At 46.6% G+C, this 24,555-nt stretch overlaps 2 protein-coding genes across 5 annotated transcripts in view; both read left to right on the top strand.

The window, feature by feature from the left end:
* The first annotated feature begins 53 nt into the window (after positions 1 to 53).
* SCPEP1 (serine carboxypeptidase 1) lies at positions 54 to 8,956 on the top strand. 2 transcript variants are annotated; one of them, XR_014936870.1, is made up of 13 exons: positions 54 to 138; positions 513 to 637; positions 1,252 to 1,341; positions 2,168 to 2,323; positions 2,788 to 2,862; positions 3,077 to 3,149; positions 3,961 to 3,998; positions 4,184 to 4,312; positions 5,385 to 5,469; positions 6,236 to 6,434; positions 6,980 to 7,117; positions 7,501 to 7,664; positions 7,777 to 8,956. XR_014936870.1 is itself a non-coding variant. In XM_015879664.3 (13 exons), exons 1-13 carry the CDS (start codon positions 84 to 86, stop codon positions 7,840 to 7,842), a joined length of 1,308 nt encoding a protein of 435 aa, XP_015735150.2. In that variant the 5' UTR covers positions 54 to 83; the 3' UTR covers positions 7,843 to 8,956. The 2 variants fall into 2 exon arrangements, 1 of the variants encoding a protein (XP_015735150.2); XM_015879664.3 differs by having other exon boundaries at positions 6,236 to 6,349.
* A 151-nt stretch (positions 8,957 to 9,107) lies between these two features.
* Positions 9,108 to 24,555, top strand: part of RAB11FIP4 (RAB11 family interacting protein 4) — a 70,005-nt gene continuing 54,557 nt past the window's right edge. For 2 of the 3 annotated variants that reach the window (XM_015879657.3, XM_032448235.2), the window contains exons 1-2: positions 9,124 to 9,497; positions 23,949 to 24,036. In XM_015879657.3, the coding sequence (XP_015735143.2) occupies positions 9,363 to 9,497; positions 23,949 to 24,036 (223 nt within the window). In that variant the 5' untranslated portion in view covers positions 9,124 to 9,362. Of the gene's footprint in view, positions 9,498 to 23,948; positions 24,037 to 24,555 lie in introns of all 3 variants that reach the window. The other variant, XM_015879655.3, reaches the window with a different exon arrangement.

Below are 24,555 nucleotides of genomic sequence, written 5' to 3'. Positions count from 1 at the left end.
CTGAGGGGGACAAAGGGGGAGGGACGGAGAGAAAGAGAGAGAGAGAGGGGCGGGACTGGAGCTGCGGGAGAACTGCTGTGGGGATGGCAGCGGGGCGGGCTGCTGCGGGGATGGCGCTGATCGCGGCTCTGGTGGCAGGTACGGGCCGTGTCCGGGCACCCCTTGCAGTGTGTGGGCAGCGCTTCGGGGCTGAGCGGGGCGATCCCCGCTGTCCTCTCGTGTCTCGTGTTCCGTCTCCTCGCGGTGCCCTGCGGAGCGGGGCGGCCTTAGCGCGGTTCTATGGCCCGTCCCGAGGCGGAGCGGTGCCGGCCGCTTCGTTCCCCGCCGCTCTTGGTTCGTTGGTGGCCGGTCCGTGAGCTTTGGGTGTGTGTATAACTACAGCCGGGCTCCTTGTGGTAGTTTCTTAATTGAAGCCCTTCTAATTATCACACCCAAGGCTGAAACGCGATGTTCTGGGCCGGGTCCGGTGGGGCTCCTGGTGTTTCCCCCACTGACGGTCTTTCTGCCCACAGGAGCGGCTCTGGAGCCCCCCCGGGAGCTGTGGGGGTACGTGCAGGTCCGCAGCAAGGCGCATCTCTTCTGGTGGCTGTACTACAGTGCGGGGTACAACGAACTGCCGCTCGTCCTCTGGCTGCAGGTGAGCACAAAGCATCCCCCAGTCACGGTGCAGGAGCAGACGCTGCTGGTGGCTGTGATGAGCTCCTGTGCTGTGTGATTCTGTGACACCTGCAGCCTGTGGGGGTGGGCAGAGCAGGCAGAGATGTACAGTAAGTTCGGTAAGGGAACAACAGAGAGGAATTGATTGTCACCGTGGCTGATCCCATTCAGTCACAGCTGATAGCAGCCATCCCTGTGTGCTCTGCATTCACCTCCAGGGCTACGTTTCAGAAATGAACATTAGATGTGATCGCTTGCTGACTCGGTCCTTTCCCTTCTGTGTTATCAAGGGGTAAAATGTGTGTGCTGTAAATGCTGGCTAAGAAAAATAACCCAGTGACTCACAGACTTCTGTATTTTGGCTAATTTTTGTACTTGGGATTAAAGGAATTGGGGTAAAAGTTCTCAGACGGCACCCAGCTCATAGTGAAAGACAGTGAGGAACAGAGCCTTCTCTGCAAGATTCTGAGGAGTGCAAAGGGCACTTTGACTTCCTCTATGAAATTGTGCTTACTGTGCTGTTTTGTTCTGCTCCTGTCTCCCTCATCTATGGCGTGCTGCCTCCTAACTCAGTTATTTGCTCTTTCCCCTCAGGGAGGTCCGGGATCTTCAGGCTGTGGGTTTGGGAACTTTGAAGAGATTGGTCCGTTGGACAAGGAGCTGAAACCAAGAAATACTACCTGGGTATGGCTGAGTTCAGCTTCTAATTATCAACTGCAAAACGTATTGCCTGTGTAAGCAGGTGCTTGCTAGGTTGAAGTGGGCACTGAACAGTTTTCATTTGAAATTCAATTGAACTATGAACCTTTATCTTAAAATAGTCAGGCTAATAACAATGGCTTATATTAATAACCTTGTTAAGAACTGAAGAGTAGGCCTGTTCATTTGTTCTGATGGAATACGTAGGCCATCATGAATATGTGAACTGTGTGTGTTACTTCTGCTCATAGCTTCATTGATTGTAGTCTTAAGGGCTCTTCTGGGTGGCTGGCAATGCAGAAGCAGTGGCTGGTAATTACAAGCCTTGTATGACCTTCAAGGGAAACCAGCTGTAATTACAGCTGCCTGTGGAGGTAGAGGTTTATTCACTGAGCAACCAGTAGCCTTAATTAGTTGGGAGGTCCCCGGGTCGCATGGGTGAGCTGCCCTTGGATGGCTGGGAGTTCTGGTTGCCTTTCCTGTTGCACATTGGGCAAATGGAAAGACTTTGCATTGTGTCTCTTCTAAATAAACCTTACTGCTTTGGGCCATCCTAACACCTATGTGTGGATCCCTTGATTTTCTTTGTGCACTTGTAACTGTACAGCTTAGCACCATCTTATAGCTTTTGCTGCGTTCAGACAGGCAGAAAGCCCACCTGTACCATTCGCTGTGTTGGACTTCTACTCAGTTTTTCTGTGGCTTCTTCCAGGGTTGGGGTGCAGTGGCCGGTAGATCTTTGTGCCATCAAAATTGCAGTTTGCACTGTTAGCTGAGCTGATGCTTCACAGGAACCTTTCTGCTTGTGCAGTTGCAGGCAGCCAGTATCTTGTTTGTGGACAATCCTGTGGGCACTGGATTCAGCTATGTAGATGACTGCAGCTTGTTTGCCCAAAACCTAACCATGGTGGTCTCTGATATGATGGTGTTTCTTAAAGAATTCTTCACACACAGGACAGAATTTCAGGTAGGTGATTTGAGTTATTGGTTAGAGTCCTATTTTTCTTTGTAATTGAACGGGTCTCAGAAGGAACTGGTGAGCAGCCTTCTGGGTGGGAGTAGTTTGCTGTCACGTACTGTGCAGGAGAAGCACTGCAGGCACAACCACTGTCTCATATTTTCTTCAGTCCAGAAGTGGTATCATGAATTGCTGGTTTTGGCACCAGTTAGGTAATCAGAAGGGTGTGTTATTGTCTGTTGTGATCTGAGAGGCCTGTATGGTCTTGGTTGCTCCTAGTTCCAAAACACTGACGGGCCCACTTCAGGACTTGCTTTAATAACTACACCAGGATGTTATGGCAGCTTAGAATCAAAAATCCCCAGGGTTTGGTAGTGAAAGCTGGAGAGCCTATTCCTGGGTTCTGTGGGATGTGGGGGATGGCTGGGGGTGCCCTCCATCTAACAGGTTCATTGTGTGGTTTCTCTCACCAGAGCATCCCATTCTACATATTTTCTGAATCTTATGGAGGTAAAATGGCTGCTGGAATTGCTTTAGAGCTGCATAATGTAAGTAGTTTGAGGATGTAGTTCACTTAAGAAGATGATGTTCAACAAGTACTTGTGTTTCCTGGAGCATGCTGTCTGTGCTGCCTGGGTCAGACCAATAGCTGATTGGTTTCGTGTCATTTGGGTTTTTTTCCTGCTTAAAGGAAACTGGTTCAAAGGTCCCAACTATCTAACTAAAAGCAGGCTTGTTTTTGTTTTTCCTCTTATCACCAAGGCTGTACAACAAGGAAGCATAAAGTGCAATTTTGCTGGGGTTGCTCTTGGAGACTCATGGATTTCTCCACTGGGTATGTTTAAAATTCTCAGACTGTCATTGATTTTACTTTTTAGATTATTTAATGGATACCTACAGTCAAAAATGCCAGCCTTGCCGTAAGCAAATGCCATCTCTAGTGAGTCTGGTATATCAAATAACTGAAAATGCTTCAATATGTCAAGTGGTGATTGAAGTGTCTGCCTTTAGAACGTATCTGAATCTTGAGCAATCTGAGAGCCAAGGCGGTGAGGAGCTGCATTTGAAGTGGAGTGGTAGTGAAAAGTCTGCAAATCTCAGCAGTCACTCTGGTGACTTGTATTTAAAGTGATGCCACCAAATGGTTCACAAGGTTGCGACTGAAGTTTTCTTGCTGTTTTCACAAGGACCTTGTGCTGGGGTCCTGATGTCCTTGCTGACCTGATAAGAACAGGGTGTGTATCTGGTGAAGGACAATAAACTAGTCTTGTTTTATTTTTCTCTAATATTTGCTAATAGCTCAGTTCAGGCTGTGCCTGTTCCCTTGTCAGTTCCCTCCCCATATTGTATCAATGTGTTACAGTGCTGAGGTGAGAACACTTGAACAAGAAAATATGATTCTTTAAATACGTGGCTGATGCCTATGAGGTTTATGGCGTTGAAGTAATTATTGGTTCTCAGGATTTGTAAAGAACCTGCTCTGTGCTGTGTAAGCTGGCTGTGCCTCTTTACTGATCAATTTTTGTACTTTTTCTTTGTCACAACCACTTTTGCTACAGTAAATTAAAAGTAAAAGGAAGTCCTATGGCAAAAAACTTAATATTTGGAATCTATTCTATTGTTGGTTTTCATTTTGTTGTTTTTAGATTCTGTGCTGTCCTGGGGACCCTACCTTTATAGCACTGTGAGTACCTTCTTAAACTCTTGGCCTTCTCCTGGGAACTTGTACTGTTATACAGTATAAAGGAAGCTTGGTTATTTTTTTGTACGTTAACTCATGGTATGAAATCTCTAATCAATGAAGCCTGTTACTGAGAAATTAAGGTGAAACTGTAATTAAAGCTGTCCTCATCTGTGTTTGTCTTCCAGTCTCTCCTTGACGATCATGGTCTAGCAGAGGTGACTGCCGTTGCTAAAGAAATAATGGATGCAATAAATAACAATGAATATGGACTGGCCACTGAGCTCTGGAGTAAGGCTGAAGGTATCATTGAAGAGGTGAGATCTTTGAGCAGTATTAATAAGAAGTCAGTGTCTAGGGGAGCGCACAGCTTCAGGTTTCTCTTTCAGTGAGCCCTGGGCTGGTGTGCATCCTCCAGCCTCCTGCCCAGTCATTTTCACTAGTGCTTTAGGATAGTGCTCTTGTAAGAGAGGCTGTTTGCTGTGCACCTCTGTGACTGCAGGAGGCAGTGGGAAGGGCAACCCCAGTGAACCTTAGAGTGGTTTAGTACAAGAAAAATTCTGGCTTTCTCAAATGGAAAGACTCATCTGGAGCTGCTTTGTTTTCTCTGTGGTAACCTTGCACGTAGTTGGTTTCACTTCTTACTCTTTGGCAGGAACTTGTGGTTCCCATTTTGCCTTTCTCTTCAAGCCTGCTTGTTTTTCCATTCCAGCTGAGACATCAGCAGAAGGGCACAGTCACTTCCTGTAGTGTGAATCTTGTGTACTGATTTCTGACTGGTGCCTCTCAACTTCTAAGACTCAACAGTTAAATAAAGGACTGCCAGCTCTGTGAATCTTGAGTAACTTCTCTGCTGGCAACATTAACTGCACTTGTCCTATGGATGCAGTGTGCTGTCTGCATTAGAGCTGCCATTCAGTGGTTCTTGGACTTTTCCAGATGTCCTCAATTCCGGAAGAGGTGTGACAGCTGTCTGTCCCGCTGTTTTGAGAGGAGTCATTTTGGGTGTTCAGAGGTTATAGGCTGGGAGGATGTTGAGCAAGAGGCAGCACTGGGTTAGACTGGATCTAGCAGAACTGCATTTGAAAGCATCACCTGGCACTGCAGCTGTCTCTGTCATGAGTAATGACAATCTGCAGTCCCACTTGCAGGCTTCCTGTAGCTTCACACCCTTTTCAGAGAAGAGCACAAGCCACATGGTCTTGAGGAAACCCTTTATAAACTGTAGAACCCAAGTTTCTCTATGAATACCTTCCTGATCCGTAGAAAAGTGATAGGTCACAGAGCCCATTTATTTTTCAGGACTTCCTAACCTCTCCTTTTTGTAAGGGAGTCTGTTACAAAAACTTTCAGCTATAAGGAGCAGTGCTAAACATCTTGTCTTTTCAGAACACAGACAATGTGAACTTTTATAACATCATGACTAAGGAAGTTCCAGAAATGAAAATGAATGAACAAGAAAACTTTCATCTTGGTAAGTTATTTTTAAGTAGTTGAACTTCTGAGTCTCTGTGTTTGCATTTACATACGATCAGCTCTGATCACAGCAGCAGCCTTGGTTCAGCACATCCTTAAAATGGGCCTTTGGATCTAAAGGATATTGATATTCTCTTGAGAAGAACTTGATTGCTAAATAGGAATGTGGAGCAACCCATCTGTAGATTACACCTCCACCTATACATTCTGCACAATTACTCCAAGGAAGTAGTTAGTGTCGTTGTGATGCAGTTTTATGACCTCCAAGTTACTTCCTGTTAATTTCTTTTGCTTGTCTTCTAGCTAGGGTGCAAAAATGTCCCATCTGTATAAATAGTCTGAGTCTAGTTCCGTGGTGCTTACACATCTGAACAAATGCTTGGTTTCTTTCAGGCATTTTATCTCTTTATTGCCTTCAGTGAGGGAAGGAATGACACAATTAACTCACAGAAGTAAAATATTACAACTTAAATACAGTTGTTTTGAGATGTATCTGTGCCAAGTGGATAATGCAGAAGCTTCTCTGGACAAGGTGCTGTGAGAGCCAGAAGTGAAAATGGATGGATGGGCTCTTCCCATATTATTTCTAAACTTAAATGAATGTTGGCATCAGGGATTTATAGTAAAAGCCTACAAAGTGTTTGCTGTGGTGGTGCATTTTCACTGGAAGAGAGCTTAGCTGTGACTGTAACGCTGAAAATTGTTATTTATACAGGATGGCGGTCTTAAATGTACAACTAATCCAAGTGTTTTGTCTCTTTCAGTTAGGCTTTACCAACGTCACGTGAAAATTATGCATAAGAACAACCTGAATGAATTGATGAATGGACCTATCAGAGAGAAACTAAAAATTATTCCTGACTGTGTAAAATGGGGAGGTACTTTCCTGTCTGCTAGTGTGGATCTAATGAGTGTATTATGCCTTCCACTGTATTGCAGTCTGAAGGGAGATATTTCATTGTAGTAAGCAGTCACATTAAATTTTCATTATCCTGCATCCTAAAAAGAGAACTTATTTTCACAGATGACAATGTAATGGGGCAGGCCAGTGGTAGACAGTTCTGGTTCTACTGCTTTTATCTGTTGTTAGACAAGCAGCTTGAAGTACAGGGAGCAAAGAAGATCCTCAGTGTCTCAGCAACTGATTTATGTCCTTACATTCTTACTGAGGGAATTTGCCAGTCTTTCTCTACCAGAGTGCTGGTGTCATGCAGCAGTGTGAAGGGGGGGGTATGAAATGGACAGGAAGACTTTGAAAGGACTGATGCCAGCACTCTATGTGTGTAATAGAAGCCAGAAGCAACAGTGCCGTGTGAGCTCTGGTGTGAGTGTGGCTGCTTCCCAATTCTCATTGTTCCTCTTATCTGTCTGGCTGACACTTTGTGCTAAGCCTTGCTCTTATACAGCTGAGAACTGTATTTTGAGACCCCTGTGCAGTTGCTTCTATCTCAGCCTGGGAGTGATTTAAACTTTCTGTTTAAAATCTGTCTCCTTTCTGGTTCCATCAGGGCAGTCCACAAAAGTCTTTGAGAACATGGCTGAGGATTTCATGAGGCCTGTCATTGACATTGTTGATCAGCTCTTAGCAGCCAACGTCAACGTCACAGTCTACAATGGGCAGCTGGATCTCATTGTTGACACCATGGGTAAGAGGCTTTTTGACTGGGGCTGGGAGCAGAGCAGGTAATGAGTCGAATATGCAGTCACAGATAACATGGGTAGATGTCTCTGCACATCTCCTTTGTGACTGGCAATGTAGTATATGTGAGCAGCTCTTAATGGTTTGTGTACACCCCGTGAGAGAGACAGTTCTACCTCCATTATAGCACTGGCAAATGGCTTTGCAGTGTTGGTATGTTCTTACAAGCTCTTTTCACATACATCATCACAATTTGCTTTCTCTTTTCTCTCCATTGGTTTGTTTCTATTTGTGCTGAGCTATTTGCAGCCTTAGTAGCTTTTCTAGGTATAGCAACATTGCTTTTAGAATCTAAGCATGTAGAAATTTAACTTCTTTTCTTTCTACCAGGCCAGGAGGCGTGGATCAGGAAACTGAAATGGCCTGGCTTGAAGGAGTTCAGCCAGCAGAGGTGGAAAGCACTTTATGTGTCTCCAGAATCCACTGATACAGCAGCTTTCCACAAGGCCTATGAGAACTTTGCTTTCTTCTGGATTCTTAAGGCTGGGCACATGGTAAATAATAAACCTATTGGGGTAGGGTACATGCAACAGGAAAACTGAGCGTGTATATGTTGCTGTCTTCTCTACAGCAGCTGCTCACTGTGTGCTCTCATCTTCATGCTAGGTACCGTCTGATCAAGGAGAGATGGCCCTGAAAATGGTCAGGATGGTGACCCAACAGAAGCAGTAGGGCAGGGGAGGCCAGAGCTGGTATGGCCTGCTGCTGAGTGCCAGCGTTTGTGTGGAGTGTGAGGAAAAGAACAAACAAGCTGAAGGAGGAACAACTGGTATTTGGACACAGCCCCTCTGAGCTTCCTGATGATGTGTGAAAGCATTTCTGAAAAGGCAAATTTCTCCTTGAATGAGCTCTAGCTTTTGAATTTCTAAGATGTGGTTTGGTGCCTTAATACTTTTCAGAATGACTCTTCCAAGATGATTCCTGTCTCATAAACAGCTGTAAGCTCTGCCTCTGTCTTGGAAGGGTCCTCTCCATTTTTTTTCTTGTTTATTTGAACATCAAGATTGAAACTGACGCCTGTTCTGGTGGATTAGCTGCTCGTTCCTAAGAGCAAACCTGCTGTGTGAAGTTTTGGACTATTTCCTTGTCTTTGGGCCTTTGTCCTTGAGTCCCCTGGCTGGATTAGAAGCTGCAGATTTGACAATGCCAGCATAGCAGACCTACACAAGAGGGTCTCCAGTCCATCTCAGTGAGATGAGGTGCCTGAATGAGGATGCACAGTTCCTCAGGCTTCCTGCACAGCCTCCCTCCAGGGGAGGACTTAAATCTCCTTCATCTGCCCATTTCATTCACTTCTTAACGACCCAAATTTTGTCTTTAGCTTTAACACCTGAAGTGCATCCAGCAGCAATTCCTGCTTTCTGCTGTGAAGGAGGAGCCCTGCAACACCTTCTTGTGCAGAAGAGAATCCCAATGGACTGAAGCCTCCTATGAGCTTCTGAGCATGGGTTGGAGAGTAGAACGCAGGATGATATTAAAGCAATAGTAGCGTCATTCTGAACGTTTATAGCAATACCTAAAACAAGGATTTAATGAGAGCCAATATTTTTGCTACTTTCTCTAGATCTCTTAAGTCTCATAGAGGCTTCCTGGTTTTGGAAGCAACGCTTTTCATATGGAATACTATCAAAAGGAGACTTGATCAGACATTGTTTGTTTTCTACATTGGAGCATGAGGTGACTGCTCTGTATCGGTGTCTGGTAGGAAGCACAGCAGCTTGTTCCAGCTGTCAGAATACCAAATAAACAGCAGCCACGTTCGGGTTGGCCTGCAGTCCTGACTGAAGGCAGCGCTGTGTTCTGTTCTGTTCTGGGTACGGCCCCATTTGTCTCAACAACCAGCAGCGGCCAAAGCTGCAGTTCCGGCTCTGGCCGCTGGGTGGCGCGAGCGGCCCTGCCATCATTCCCAGTCATCGCGCACCTGCCGCCCGCCCCTCAGCGCCCCCTGGCGGCCGCCCGGCGCCCCTCCCTCCATCCCGGCTCTGCCCTATTGTTCTCCGTTCCCTCGCTCCCTCCCTCCGCCCGGGGCTCTCGTTCCTCCCCGTTCTCCTCCTTCCTTCCCTCCCTTCTCTTCTCCCGCTCCCTCCGTCCCCTCCCGCCCCGCTCCCCGGAGCCGCCGTCACGCTCCCGCTGAAGGCGCGGTTGATGATGGCTGCAGCGGCCGTGCCGCCGGCCTCCAGCTAACGGCCGCGATGGAGCCGGCCGGCCTGCTGCGGTTCCTGAGGAAGCTCAAGGAGGTTTTCGACGTGTGCGACGAGGATGCGGACGGCTTCATCCGGGTGGAGCACTTCGTGGCCCTGGGGCTGCAGTTCGGACAAGGAGATGAGGTGAGCGGCGATACCTGCGCGGCCCAGGGCGGCTCGTCCCTCCCCGACCCCCCGGCAGCCCCATCCCGCTGCTCGGGGCCGCTCCGCCCCTCAGCGGGGCAGGGCAGGGCAGGGCCCCCCTCCATGGGGTCCCGGTTCCCCCCGGTCCCTCCGAGCCCCCCAGCCCCGTCCGGAGCCGTTGTACCCGGGCACAGCTCCGCATTTCCTGCCCGGGTTTCGATAAATCGAAATTCGATAAATTCGGTAAATGCGCGGAGCGGGACCGGGAGCCGACACAGCGGGTGTAGACACGGCTCGGTGCGAAACGGCTCCCAGTGTGCGATAAAGGGATGTAACCGCTTTAACTAAAGGACCCGGAGGGATGAAAAGCCGTAGACTCTTGTTTTATCCACCGAAAGAATGGGGGGTGGGGGGTGGGGAGAGAGTAATAGCAGACAGCCGTGATCGCTGGGTTTATTTGTAAGTTGTACGCTTTTACATCAACTAGAGCCGTCTCCAAACCCTCGTTGCCGGGTGTGTGGTGTTAAATTGCTCCTCCCGCTGCTGTGTTCGTTTGGAGGCAGATCGCTGGTTCTCACAGCACGGGGGAAGGTCAGTCCCGGAACAGCTGGGATTGTAACGAGCCAATTTGGGCTTGGAAGTGGATGGATGAGATTGTGAGAGGCCACCGGGATCAGCAGGACGTGAAGGAGGACTCGGTGATGGTCCTGGGGTGTATTGGGTGGGGAATGTTTAAATGAAACAAAGAAAAGAGTGAAACTGGTGATCGCAGCAGAGATGGCAGCAGAAAAGCATCAGTTGTCAGTGATGGCATCTCGCAGGGGAGGCTGCGGAGCCTAAAGAGACACGGCTGGAGCGCGCCTTGTTTAGCACATAGGATGTATTTACTGCCACTGACAGTCAGCTGTGCGTGTGGAGATGCTGCACAACACGCCTCGGCTCCTTTCACATTCAGAAGAAATCTTTCCATTTCTGTATCTCCAACTTCCCAGACCCTCAAAGTTTGCAGTCTATACATTCTCAGTGCTTCACTGCGTCTCGTGGCTCAGGCATTTAACCTCAGAGGTGTTTCTTTCTCTCTCCTGATGACAGAAACTCGGAGTGTGAGACATTTTGGTTCAGGGCTTAAAAATAACAGGCTCGGGCCTTGCTTTCCTGATGAACATTCTGTTTGTGGAAGGACCTGCAGAAAGGGGCTGCTCCCAAAGCAGTGTGGCTGGGTGGCGTATGCACAAGTTGAAGCAACACTTGCCATAACACTGAAAAATGCCAGGAGCCTCTTGCCATCTGCTTCCCTTTCCCTGGGCAGACAGTGGCACTCGCAGCTGAGTGTCTGGGAGCTGTGGGTGATGCGTTCAGCCAGCCCCGGTTCTGGCAGTGGGTTGTGTGAATGTGTATTTCAGGGTAGTGCCAGCTGAGGTTCCGTTATGCCAGACTCTATTTAAGCTTTACATTCAGTTTTCTGCAACAAGTGAAACATGCTGAAACTGTGGAGTGTTTCTTTTGGAGGGTTGGAGTCGTCTTTGGAGGTGTGCAAACTACTGAGACGTGGGGAGATCAGCAAATGCTTATTGACTTGAGAGGGAAGCTGAGCAGCTCGTAAGGTCTGTTAGCCAACATCAATTATTCTGGTGATTGGACAGTAATTGACTTGAAGTCAGTGGTTCTCTAGGAGTGTAGGACAGAAGTAGCTGAAAACAAGTTGACATTTTGTGTGGACAGATGAAACTTGTTGGCCAAAAGATGCTATTGAAATAAGGAGAGCTCAGTTGCCGTGTTTAGTTGCTTCCATTTGATGAGTATCACTGTCCTGGGCTGATAGTGGAGCAGTCAGCCTTGCATGGTGCCCAGCAGGCAGTGGCTGCTGGCTGTGTTTGCACTGACAGTCCTTACAGACGTGCTCCATTCCGACTTACCAAAGCACCCAGAGCCCTGCCCTGAGCACAGCCGTGCCCACATCCATGAGCAAAAAGGCTTTGAGACATTAAAATGGGAGTGTTACAGAGTGATACCCCCGTTCTCTGAGCGAAGGCACAACAGAGTTATGACTTTTCTTCTCTGCTATTCCTGGAAGTAATTACTGAAAGCACAGCTCAGCTTGCTTAGATACCCCAGGATGCAGAGAGCTCTCCTGTGTGGCAGCGCTCTCTGAATAACAGCAAAGCTGCCATATACAGACTCCTTAAAAATCTGTTTTCTAATGACCCAGATACTTCATATCATTTTGAATTACTTGGAAAATGTGTAGTTATGGAACAGTGCAGGCTTATGGATTGCTGTAGCTTTATTAACTCAACGCAGACTCTCGGAGCAATATGTTTGAAGTAGCCTTTTGGTGTTCACTGAGCATGGATTTGCAAACAGCTGACCCAGGGCTTGCTTAGCACTTGCTGTTAATCAAACATCTTCATAAGCGCTGTTATGAAGAGGAAGCTGTGGGTTTGCTGTGCACTGGGGAGTTTAATTTGTTATGTAATAGGTTTGCATTTCAAAGGTATTTGCTTCCTCCATCCTCCTCCCCGCACCTCATTCACTGCACGCTGCTGAGCTGTAAAATTGCTGTGCTTTGTCTGCAACACGTCTGCCAGTTCTCCAGACATTTACTCTTGCACATCCAAGGGATATTTGGGGTTTCTAACACACACTGATTTTCTTCCTGTAGCACGATTAAGCTTTGGAAAGTGAGTTATATGCAATTGCTGTAAGGAGGGGTAAATCAGGGAGGGGATCATGCAGTGCCATACAGCTTGGTCCCTGCTTTTAAAGTATCTCCATTGGGATGCTCAAATCTTCTCAAGTGCTATACCTGCATTACCACACTTCTTTTGCCCTCAGCTCAGGGCTGCCCTTGGGGCTGATCCACCCCTTCCCAGCCCTCATTTAAGGGTCGGCAGTGGAGGTGAAGGGATCTCTTTGCTCTTGCCTACCTGAGGCCTTTTAAAGTTAAGCAGCTCTTTTCTTTCATTACTGCATTTGTGCTCATTCTCAGTTGCTGTGGCCAAAGACTTTGCTCCTCTGCTATTATTGTGGTGCTTTCCATCCCATTGTAGCATTACAGCATCTTTTCCTGATGTGTGAGCACTGTGGATGTTCTCAGTGTGTGGTTTATTATCTTTGCAATGGGCCGAAGACATTCTGATGTGGTTCTGATGAACCAGTCCTCCCCCATGGGATCCAGATGGCTTCTGGAATATGGGGATATTCTTTTCCAGTGCCATTCTGTTGTTATGACTAAAAAAACTCAAACAAACGAGCAGATACAAACAGCTTTATCCATATGTTTGGGTGGTATTAATAGATTGGAGAGACTGTCCCCAAATATTGGTGATTTCACTGTCTTTAAATTGTGATTATAGGATCAGTCGAACATATTTTACCTAATTAAACCATATGATGTGTGCGTTAAGATGAGTAGCTAACAGCAGTTCAGAAAGTGAAACGTAGCAGTGTATTCTGGAGTGCAGAATCCTCCAGTTAAGGCACAGGGCTGCGAGTCTCAGTGCTGTTAGATACTGCCAAAAGTGGGGCTGTCATTATTAGGCTCATGCATGTGTGGTATTGTGTCAAAATACAATAGAGTCTGCTTCGGAAGGGAGATAAAGGCAGCGTGCTCCTACGGGAGGTGGGCTGCTAATGAAAGGAAAAGGGATGTAGGAAGAGAGATGCTACCATCATTAAGGGACAGCAAGCGGTGTCGGTGGGAGCTGGGCATTCTGACCCAAGGAATCAAATGGATTTTATGGGAGCAGAGTTTTTGTAGGTCAGGATTCCAGGCTCTGTGCAGACTGTACCAATTGCTGTATAACCGTGTGCTTTCCACTGCTCCGTGAGCAGTCAGGGAGTGCTCGTACCCTCTAGCTGATGTTTCCATGTGATGTGTCTTCTGCTTGTAACTGTACAGACCCTTGTTAAGGAGTAGATAGGATTTCTGTAAAGATCTCCAAGTGGGTCACTATGTAGCAGATAAGGTGAGCACAGATCAGAGGCTGTAAGTGAGTGTGATGGCTGTGTGACTAAATCTGCTTGTGTGATGCTTTTACACTTTCAAAGCGTTTAATAGGTCATGAATATTCAGGATCTGCCGCGGTAGGAGACCTAAAATGGAGGCTTGGATTCCTGCAGCCTGGCACTTGCTCGGTAGCGTGGTTAGGAAGGAGAATGTCTTGGAGTGGTGGGCAGCAGCACTGCTTGATCCTTCCTTTTTCTCTTTGGTGCTGCTAGTAGCAATACAGTGGTGCCATACACTTGCTAACTAGTGGCCTAGAAGCCAAGTTAAGAATATAGCAGCTGCAAAGTGTTTAATGTTTGTTAGCTTATTTTTGCTTGCGGTAGGGATTTCTTGCCAAAACTTTCTGTGGAATTAATTTGAAAATCTGAGTTCAAGGTAGCTGGGTAAGGGAAAAGGATTTGGCAGCACTGTGCAAGCCCTTAATCAAATAGGGTCTGTACAGCACCCTGGCAGAGCTCTTGACAGAAAGTGGAGAGCCAGAAACTTGGGGTGACGGAGGATTTGAATCTTCAGATTAGCACAGCAGGCCCGGGAGGGAAGTTAGCGTGCTAGGCAAGATGTGACACTGTGTCTTCAAGGCAGGTCTGAGTCAAAAGCTAAATGATAATGCAGGATACTCTAACAAGCTGCTCGGTCTGGAGGTGAACACTGTCTGCTTGTTGGCAGTGATAAACTGGGAGCTCCAGCTGCCAATAGCCCAGTGGTAGCCACAAGCCATTGACTACTTATTTGGCATTGCACATGGAAATATGTCAGTTAGAGAAATTCAAGTGAAAGGTGGGTATAACTGTGATGTGTTTTAATTGGGGGGAAGGAAAAATACATCGCTTTTCCACTTTAGTAAGTATCTCTGAGATTTGCCTTAGTTGCAGGCAGCAGTGAGAATGCCTGCACACACGTACCACAAAATAATATACTAGAGATCTCTGATATCAGTCTGCTTCATTTTCAGGTCACAATTATATCTGACCTTTCAAAATAACCCAGGTGCAGAGAAGGTGCTTGAATATATCACACCCCAGATGAGCTTTGCATGTGCTTCCCCGTTCCCTGAGAGCTGTGCTCTTCACAGCCAGGAGCAATCGCTTTAATCAAAATAACCAAGAAAAAGGCAAACACATGCAGGGAATCTTTGCTGTCTCATCCAAGCATTGTCTGAACGACTGCCATAATGAAACCTTGCAGACTTAAAGGGCAGAGACCTAAGACACCGAGCAATCTTATGTCTGTGCTGCTGTTACGCATGCTAATGTGTAATGAAAGCTGCTAATTAGCACTGTACATGCTCATGCATAATGAAAAACATATTCTAACCATTTTGCTTATCTTTTTCTTCATGTTTTGTTTTCTCTTGGGTCTATTTTCCATTTTACTGTCAGCCTCACTTCCTTTTGCTGCCTACAGCGCTACTTTGAGGCGCTGGGCAGGGCTGATTCGGGAACAGCAGTCTTTCCAGTTGTCATATTCCTTTCTGCTGTTAAATCTTTCATATCCAGTGTCCTAAAAATATGTCCTATTCCCTCTCTGTGCTAAAGACAAGAATCTAAGTAAGAAAAGGAACATGGCAGTGGTATCAGAGCTGTATTTTATATCCCAACATTTTAGGCAGGAGAAGGATGCTTTTCCTATCCTCCTGGGGAATCTGCTTGGCATGAGAGGGATCTCAAAGGGTGCCCAGACCCTGCAATTCTAAAGTATCAGCAGCATTGTTTACTGAGACCTAAATAAACGTTTAGCCATCTACACAGCATCCTTATCTGCACACTGGGTAATCTGTGTATCGGGAGCAAAAGGACGCATGCAATTCCATGGGTGGGATTACAGTCAGAGGATTAGCAATAAAATAGGTTCCTATCACTACTTGAAGGTCTGTCAACATATTTTGACAGTGTGTTGCAGCGCTGCGTTAGTCAGCATGAGAGCGCACGATGTGAAGGAGCTGTGCTGTGTCTGGCAGCTCTGGCTGAGCTCCCTGTGACTCTCAGATTCTGGCTGTGTCTTTCCCTGAGGCTGACCACCTTTTGTCTTCACTGCTGAAAATCCCAAAGGCTTCATGTTCTTTTTTTATTGGCATAAGGGGTAACAACAGAGTGAATGTCTGTTCTCTGATGCTCTGGGGAATGCTGGAAGTACAAATAAAGGAAAACAGGCTTCAGCGGCCCAATGGGAAACCACACGGGGGGAAAAAAAATCAGGGTTTCTTTGTTCGTGTTATTGGATGAACAAATTCTGTTGAGCATTTTAGCACTTAGCTTTGTCCTTCAAGGCTGTAACTGTTCTCCATTACTCCAGCATTGGTGTAACTGTCTGAGCTGTAATGAAATTCTGATTGATGTCACTCTGAGATTGAAACAGGGCCTATAGTGTTTCTATTAGAGTAAAAGGAGCTGCACCGGTTTATGCTAAAAACTGGGGAGCTCTGTTCCCAAAGCAGTTATGTAACACACTGGAGAAACAAGAGTTGATTAATAGGCACCATTTAAAATATTAGCAGGTCTCTGGCTTGCTCCAGTGATTCAGGTACAGAGAGCTGTGTGCAAGCTGTGCCCAAGCTCCCTGCCCAGCTGCTGTGGGCTGTAAGGAGCTGGGCTGTAGGAGGGGGCAGTGAGTGCTGGCTGCTTGTGCTCAGCTTCACACTGACCCACGCTTAAAGTCTTTCTCCTCATTTCAAATCTGCACTGGTGAGTTATTTGCACAGGGTTTGATGGTGCTGCCATCAGAGCTCAATGGTGCAGGCTGCATGCAATGTGCTGACTCCCAGCGCACGTTTCCTTTCTTCTTTTGGCACATTTCAAGTTTGGTTCATTCTGCTTATGGAGTGAAGTAAAAAAAACAACACAAAACAAAGCTAAGCAGAATTTGCTTCCTCTTATTTAATCAGTGCTTTATCTCAACATTGTTTAGTGCATACGTTTCTGAAGACTAGCAGTAGCTGATGTATGGTATCATTGTCACTGGCAGGTATCTATCAGCTTAGGAGTTGGTATGAAACACAAGCTTATGTCTAGCTAAGGAGACTGGAAACTGAATTCCCGTTACTGATTTAGCAGCTGCGTATATTTGTCTTAATGGCAGGGTGATGTCCTGCATCCATTCACTCACAGCTTTTGTCTTGTGTCTGAGCTCTGTGTTGGCTGATTTGTCTGTCCTCAGACAGACCTGAAATCCCTTCTTGCAGGTCTTCTGCACATATTTAGGTCATGTTAGGTTTCCAGAAATGATCTGCCTCTGAGCCATTAGGGAGCGCAGGTTTGCTAGCAGAGCAGAACTGGAACGGAGAGTTCCTTGGGAGTTGTGAGCCGCTGTCCAATCTATTGGCTGGGGCAAAGAACCAATTTCTTCTCCATTCCTCTCCTCTTTCCCTGCAGCGGTTATTTTTGGAATCTTCATCTCTGAATATCACTCGTAAGAGCTGTGTTGCAGTAAGTGAGAGTGCAGGCCAAACAGTTTCAAACCAGCCAGCCTTGGTTTTTCTAATGAGTTTTATGTAAGACTTCACAAGGCATTTGCTTCTTTTTGTACATCCATGATACATGCCAGTTACCCACTGTAGTACAGTACTGTAGTGTTGTTGGAAGGACTTGTTTTCTGTTGCTGCTTTATAGAAACAAGTGGATGTGCTGCCATTCCTCCAAATACCTGCACCCACTGCCCTGCTGCTCTCAAAGCTTCAGTCTCACCTTCCTTCCAGCACAGCTTCCTGGCATTGTGGTCCGAGCAGAGCTGCTATACCCACTAATAGGATGTACTGTAACGTGGAGCTCCACTGTACAGCTTCTAAGGCTGAGAAGGATATGTATTTTATATGCAAACAGGGTTTGCATTTCATCTGCGCAAAAATTCTGGCTAATTATTCCTTCTAATGTCTTTCTCAACATACATCAAAGGACAACGTAGGTTGGTGTCATTTTTATACGGTGAGCACTTGCTCCTTTGCCATTTTAATGATGCACTCCTGTATGGGAGAATGGCTCATGAGGTGGGAGAGGGAAATATGGGGGGCTTCTGAGCTACTGCATTGCTCAGTGTTATCCTCTGGGCATTAGCAGTCGTAGCTCTGTGCTCCACCACTGCCTGCTCAGCTGTGCTTCCCTTGTCTTGACGTCAGCACAGTCAGCTGCTGAGCGGACCTGTCAGCCTCATTTCATACCTGGTAATTATCCCCCATCAGGTGGTACTTGCTGCACGTTCCTCCTCTGTTTTGCTGGGGAAGGATACTTCCTTTTAGCTACACTCTTCAGGAAGGTTAAGCATCTTTCTCTTAACTAAGTGGAAGATTGTTCCTTTAATCATACCTTTCTGCCTGATGTTTGTCATCTTAACTAACGGGTGTCTCCCTGTGCCGGATTCATCCAATACTCATTCCTCCTGGGATTTATGTCAAAGCATTAACGTGCTGTGAAATTTCTTCCATTCAGTTTAATTTCAGGACTGCTACTCAGGCTTTTGCATTTGAGATCAGATCTCATGACCTAGATTTCATCCTCTCTATCTGTGAGCACGCCAAAGGCCAGGCATGCTTCCTCTTAAAGCTGGGTTCAAAAGTGATTCTGGGAGAGTGTGCTGAGCACTGAGGATGCCCCAGTTGTGCCTTGTGGGGCAGCCCTGTGCCGGCTCTGCCATCTCTCCTGTTTGAAAGTTTGGTGTGAAACGCAGCAGTGTGTGCTGGCTGTATGTGTATGGGTAGTTTTATGCACTGAGGACAGAAAGTAACAGTGGAAGCACATGGTCAAGAGAAGATAATGAGTCTAACACCTCAGTCTTTGTGGCTGGAGATCCAAACTGTAAGGATGCTACTGTGATACTTTGGGTGATACTGTGACATTTTGGGAGTCTGTGATAGAGGGCCAGAATGCAGCTGACAGAAAGGGGCCTTGTTCTGATCTTGCATCTTTCTCATGTAGTTTGTCCATCCTATTGTGATGCAGCAGCCCACACTGAGCAGACCAAAATATCTACACTCTTCTGCCATCCATCAGCCCTTATGTGAGAAGCTCTCGCTTCAAATCACTCTTGCACAGCCTGGACAGTACCTGTGGCAGTGGGATTAGCTTCAGATCCTGCTTTGGTCTATTATCTGCAGCTTCATTTTGGCTTTGGGCGCTGTTTTTTCTTAAAGGAGAGGAACTGGCACAGGGGGTGTGTGATGTTCGTGCTGTGACCTGCAGGGATAGCTCAGCCTTGCTCAGTTCTCCCCTCCCTCTGCAGCCTCCTCCTGTTCTCTATTGTGCCTGTTCTTCGCATGTGATTGCACCTCAATTGAAGTGTGACTGCAGATGTGTCAGCAAGGAAGGCGCTGAGAAAGTGTTGGCTCAGGAGGCGGTGCTGTTTGCCCCACCTCTCTCCCCAGTTTTACTTTGAGGTGATAATTGTTCTTGGAGCAGATCCCATTTGGCTGATGTCTTGCAACTGGAGGCCATGGAAACCATTATTCTGTGGAAGTTCCCTGTATGTTCTGATGGGGATGATCACGCACCATAAGCTGTGGAGAGGGAGAATACATTTATCTCTGATAATGAATCCGTGCTTCATCACTTGTAGATAAGCCAGCTGCAACCCAAACATCTTCCTTCTCATTTGAAGGCAAAGCTTGCTGCACCTACATGACCAACTGCATCTCTTGAGATCAGACTGCTTTGTGCTATATTTGACATGTGCTAATGGACGAGACAATTCATTGCAGCTTGTCACAGCTTTTGCTAACCACCTTATTTTTCAGAAAGACTTGGTTTCAGTTCTGGCAGAAGAGGAGGAGAAGGTGCTAATGCAGCCCTGTTTATTTTAGCAAGTGAGTGAATCAGTGGTTTTAGGAGAACAGTTCAGCACATTAACTCTTTGTTTCCAGAACAACACCAAAACAATCACTGGAGAGCCAACAGATGGCTCGGGCATATTTTTAGCCTTGCTCTCTGTTCCCATGGTATTCCAGACTGTGTGGGATTCCCCGTAGACTGTTGTACCATCGGTGGGCGCAGCCAAACATTTTGTTTTGCAACACAGCATCAGAGGGAAGGAGGCGAACGGCATCCTGCTCATATCAGCTCTGCTGAAGTAACTTTGAGTGAGAGCTTCTCACATATGGGCCTGCAGGAAGGTTGGGAGAGAAGCAAATTCGGTACCTGTGAGCAGTCACTGGGGTATGTCCTGTGAGGCAGCTTAGGAAACTTCTTTCATTCTGGAGTATTTTTCATTCTCATGAATAAAACGGGCAGTGACCCTTCTTTGGGTGTTGTCACAGCCAAAGCTACTCGTGTGCACTTTGTTCAAAGCTTACAAGTGATTCTTTGTGTTATAACATGTATTGTTCTGTAAGCAGAGCAGTAGCCAGTGGGACACATGCAAGGAGAGGGATCCGCCATCCCGGTGCAGCCCCACACATCATTGCTGTTTTCTCCATCTGGGTGGCTGGTGGATTCTTTCCTTTCATTGAACAGAGGCCCCGTGGCCTCCTGGGCTCCCTTTTACAGAGAAAACTCTCAGCCCTGAAGTCTGAAGTCTCTTAAAATTGGAGTGAGTTCAGTTCTGCTGCTCCCTGTACAAACTGCGTGACAACCTCTGATTCCTCCCTGCAGCATCTACATATGTAATCTCCTTTTGCTGGAAGTGTTTGTAGGCTTTGAACAAATGCTTCTGCTTCAGGAGATCCTGCCCAAATGTCGCTGCTGCAGCACGGTCTGACCTTTCCTGCAAGCACTTGTCTGGCCATTCCTGCTGCTCCCAGGTGCTCCCTGCTCTCACTACAGAGTGAGACGTGCTCACAGACTCCTGCAGTATGAAGGCAGGCTGCTGAGTTATCTATTTCAAATGGCGTCTTCTAGCTGTGACTTGAATCCTGCTGAAGGGTCTTAGTGGATGGAGCCAGTGTGGGGTCCCTGAGAAGTAATTTACAGCTAAATCTAACAGATTTTCTTTGTGTGAATAAGCTGGCTGGTTTTTGAAGAAAATTAGGAGAGGTTGGTAGAGGTCTGAGCTGCTTCTTGCCTGGAGATGGCAGCAGGATTGAGGTGCTCATAGGAAAGTCTTTGCTGCAAAATAATGCCTCTCTGCTTTGGAAGCAGGAGTCCTGAACCAGCACTTGACCAGGAGCTGCCCATACAAGGCAGCTAGGCTGCTCTTAACTATCAGAAAGCAACAGGGAAAACAACACATTGCAGTGCACTCAGAATAGCTGGGAAACGCGATGGAGAGGAAGCAAAAGCTTTGGCTGATTGCACAGAAAGGATAATCACCCATTCATCCATGCAAGCCAAACAATAGGGACGAAGGGTATGATTTTCTCCAATTGTTTCCTAAAGCAGAAAATGATTTATTTCTTCTCTTTGAGTCTACTGGATGTCTACCAAGGAGCTCATTGGAGACCCTTACAGCTGCCAGAAGAGCTGGATAGACTGTTAAGCCTTCAGTTATCTTTTTTTTTTTTTTAAACTTTTTCCTCCTCCATTCTTCTCCCCATACAACAATGTAAGAGTTTGCAATCCAGGCTTTGTCTGTGCTGACCCCATGCAGTGGGGGTTTGCTCTGTGTTGTGGTGCAGAGAAGAGTGTCTGTCCCCAGCCCAAAGCTCTGGCTCCAGCTCATCTCAGTGGTCTGTGACGCTCAGCTCTGGAGCCCATGGTATTTCCCCATAGGCATCACAGCCATCACATGGTCATTTCAGCACTGAATTTTGGCAGCAGTTGGTGCTTCAGTCCTTTGTCCTTTGCAGAAGGATCCGCACAGGAGGCAAAGCCCAGCACAGCCTGAAGGTGCAGGAATCTGACTGCGCCCAGGGCTGGCACATCCCATTCCACTACCAGGGTTGAAACACTGCTGCTTCTGTTTGCTATCAGAGCACTGTATCTGTAAGCCCGTGGGGCTGTTGACTGATAAAAAAGGCTGTAATGTCATACAGGCTGTTGGACTGATAAGCTCTTAACACTTCTCAGGATAATAAATAAATTCTGTAACTTCTGATTAATTGCTGGGAACCCTTCTGAGAAGAATAGGACATTATTTTTCTACAGAGTGGAACAGAAGGATGGTTAACACAATATGGACAGCGGAGAAGATTTAGAGGCAGCTGTGATGGTGTTGCGTATTTGGTCACAGTTTGAAACTGCTTAATTTTAATGCCTTCAGTCTGGAATGATCTAGAAAGTGCTGCTTAAACCAAGTAGTGGCTTTTGCTTTTGTTCCAGCCCTACCAAGGGGCCTTGTCTGATGGTCCCTTTTAGGTGTTGCAGATCAGATGGTCCCTGCAGCAAAGAATCTCAGAAAACAGCTGTTAAATGTGCATGATCAAGTGCACTAGGGTCTCAAAGCTGCATAGGTACACAGGGGTTAGCATGCTGTGCATGTGTGCATTAGTGCTCTAACTGTATGCAACTATCTACCTAAATATAACCTTAGCTGATGAAAATCCTCGTGTCCCTCGGCACTGGCTGAAGATGTGAGCAGAACTGGCATTGATTCCATAGGCTGTTTTGTAAGTTCTTCATCTCTCCTGAACTGATGTCAGTTATTTGCATTACAAAATCTAATTGAAAACCTGCCAAATTGGATTTGGGGGAAACTGGAGACGGAAGCACTTTGCTCAGGTGATAATTTCATTTGCTTCTAAGACGGTGCTCAGACCTAAAAATGAATGTGTTCTCAGCTCCTCCATAACAAACACATCCGGGCATGTAGTACTTCTTTTCATTTGATTAGAGAATGTAATTGTATGTGACTGAGAAACTGGTGGACTAAAGTCACTGGATCAACTTTCAGAAATGCATTTGGCATGCCAGGCTTGCTGGGAACACCCAGTGACACTGCTGTGCTATGGCACAGTATTAAAATGTGCAGAGGCTTCCCAGCTGCCTGCAGGAATTTGTATTAAAACCTAAAACTCAATTTCTTGCCTCTTAGCAAGAGACCTACAGGAAACAGGATTCTCCAGAGCAATGCTGCAAGCATCTGAGATGCTATTTATTTATGTAACAACAATGGGAGCTTGCCATTTGTCAGAGTTATGGGCTGGTGTGTAGCCCAGAGGACGGATGTCTGATCAGATTCTGCTGCTGTGTCTGTGAGGGGATGAATGCTCGGCTGGTGGCTGCTCCGAGGTCCCCATCAATGTCCCTGGGATGGGGCTGTTGTGCCAGTTGACACATCTGCCACGTGTGGTGCTCAGGAAGATTTTCAGCTCTAAAATGGTGCTGCTGCCAGCCTCAATGGCTGGTGTGATTATGCTGCTTTCAATGCATCCAAAAATAGGCTGAAGTAAGGAACTTCTGCTGCTGCTTCATCTTTCTGTAACATGCTGTTTGTGAAGGCGAGCAAGATAACGGTGACCCTGCTTTCCAGTAGTGAGCTGGAATCTGTTTAATTGGATTCAGGAGGGATTTCCAGCCAGTCTTGTATGCATTAAACCCACACTGCGGTTTCGATGAAGTGCCTGAGTTCTGGAAGCTTTTGCTGCCTGATGGGAACCACAGGAGCCCCACGTGTGTGTTGTCTCTCAGGGGATGAGCAGGGTGTTCATTAGGGCTTGTGGTTACAGGACAGGACCTGCAGCCCGAATGTCTGTATCTGCAGGGAACTGTGCCAGGTCTTTGCTATACGTGGATTCTGCTTGATGTTTTGTCTGCCTGTATTGTATATTGAGCTGTATTTCGTGTGTATACAAAATGAGATATCAGTGGGAAAATCTCTCTTACCCCATCCAGAGAGGAGCCAGGCCTCACAGAGCACGAATCTGGGCTTTCCACTGGAAGCCTCCAAATTGACAGCAGACAGTCTGAATTAGCCAGGAGATCAGTGGGAAGGAAGGTCCCATGGCTCTTTGAATGTAAAATGTGAATCTTTTTGACAATCCAGAATAAAACATCATGACAGAATTTATGGGTAGAGAGGCTGATGTCTGAAATCTGTGTCTGAATAGAGATCAAAGTTGTTCATCTGGGATATCCTGTGGTTCAGCCCTCCTGGCTAGAATAAAATGTCTCAAACAAAGACTTGGAGGCAATGTACTCTTTTATCTTCCACACCTGCCATCCTCTGTACGGTTAATTTACTGCTGTGTCAGTGGTGGTACCCAGCCTTCATCCTGAGCAAGCAAAGCCACCAGGATTGTCTCATATTGCTGTATTTGGATTCTGCAAGTCTACTATGGGGTATATAAACCAGTTGTCCAATTGCTGATTCTTTTGTAATGTTGGTTTCTGATAGTGACTGTTTTTCAATGCCTGTTTGACAGTATCACTGCTCTGTCCCATGCACAGCAGCCAGCAGAGGTTTGGGGTGGGTAAAGAGCCCCAGTACTGTGTGTGTACTGAACATGTCACAAACTTTGTTAAAAAATAGTTGTGTGTTTTCTTATTCAAACTTGTGTTCTCTTCTGTGCTGTGGAAGCTGTAGACCAGTTGCACAGGAGGTGGTTCACCAATATTAATGTGCATTTTTATAATCTTTTCTTTTAGGTGGAAAAACTGGCAAAGTACTTGGACCCAAATGATTTGGGAAGAATCAATTTCAAGGACTTCTGCCATGGAGTTTTTGCTATCAAAGGTATGTGCATGTTTCTTAAAAATAGCCCATTTCAGTGCTACCAATGTTTTTCTGGTTGCAGGAAATGTAATGATCAAAGCCAGTGCATCTGCTAGGGAGCAGCAGTATGCTTTCCTGCTTAATACAGGCATAAACAGTTATAATCCCCAGCGGTGCTTCTTGGCTTTCTTTTTTCTGTCTTTTAGGAATTAAAAAATAAAAACCCAGAGCTGAGTGTGTGTTTCCGGGCTCCGTGTTTGTGAGGATTGTTGGGTGACCCCTTCAGTGAGAGCTGAGCGTTCCTGGCCACGTCACTCGTGGTGTAGCTGGTTTGCTGCCTGGTGTAGCAGTGCAATTATGCCTTATCTGAGACTGGCTGATGTTTATGCGGCAGAAAGCAGCACGGCTGGACTGGCTGCTGCTTCTCTCTTGGCCGTGATTATTTGTAGTGACAGTAGGGCAACTCTGGGAACAGAGCCACTATATTTTTGCTTCTTGAGCAATTCATGCATCACTGGTGAGCAATGTTAGAGTTCCTAC

The sequence above is a fragment of the Coturnix japonica genome, chromosome 23, assembly GCF_054131305.1.
Source record: "Coturnix japonica strain WE chromosome 23, WE-NBRP24, whole genome shotgun sequence".
NCBI lineage: Eukaryota > Metazoa > Chordata > Aves > Galliformes > Phasianidae > Coturnix > Coturnix japonica.
The sequence above is the reverse complement of the archived record's forward strand: the minus strand, read 5'-3'. Positions and strand labels throughout refer to the sequence as shown.

Bases quoted from the DNA above. Each gene is read 5' to 3' on its own strand.
- SCPEP1 (XM_015879664.3), top strand. From the start codon at position 84: ATGGCAGCGGGGCGGGCTGCTGCGGGGATGGCGCTGATCGCGGCTCTG. The intron at 4,313-5,384 runs GTGAGATCTTTG...TTGTCTTTTCAG, and splicing joins CTGAAGGTATCATTGAAGAG to AACACAGACAATGTGAACTT. The intron at 7,118-7,500 runs GTAAGAGGCTTT...TCTTTCTACCAG, and splicing joins TCTCATTGTTGACACCATGG to GCCAGGAGGCGTGGATCAGG.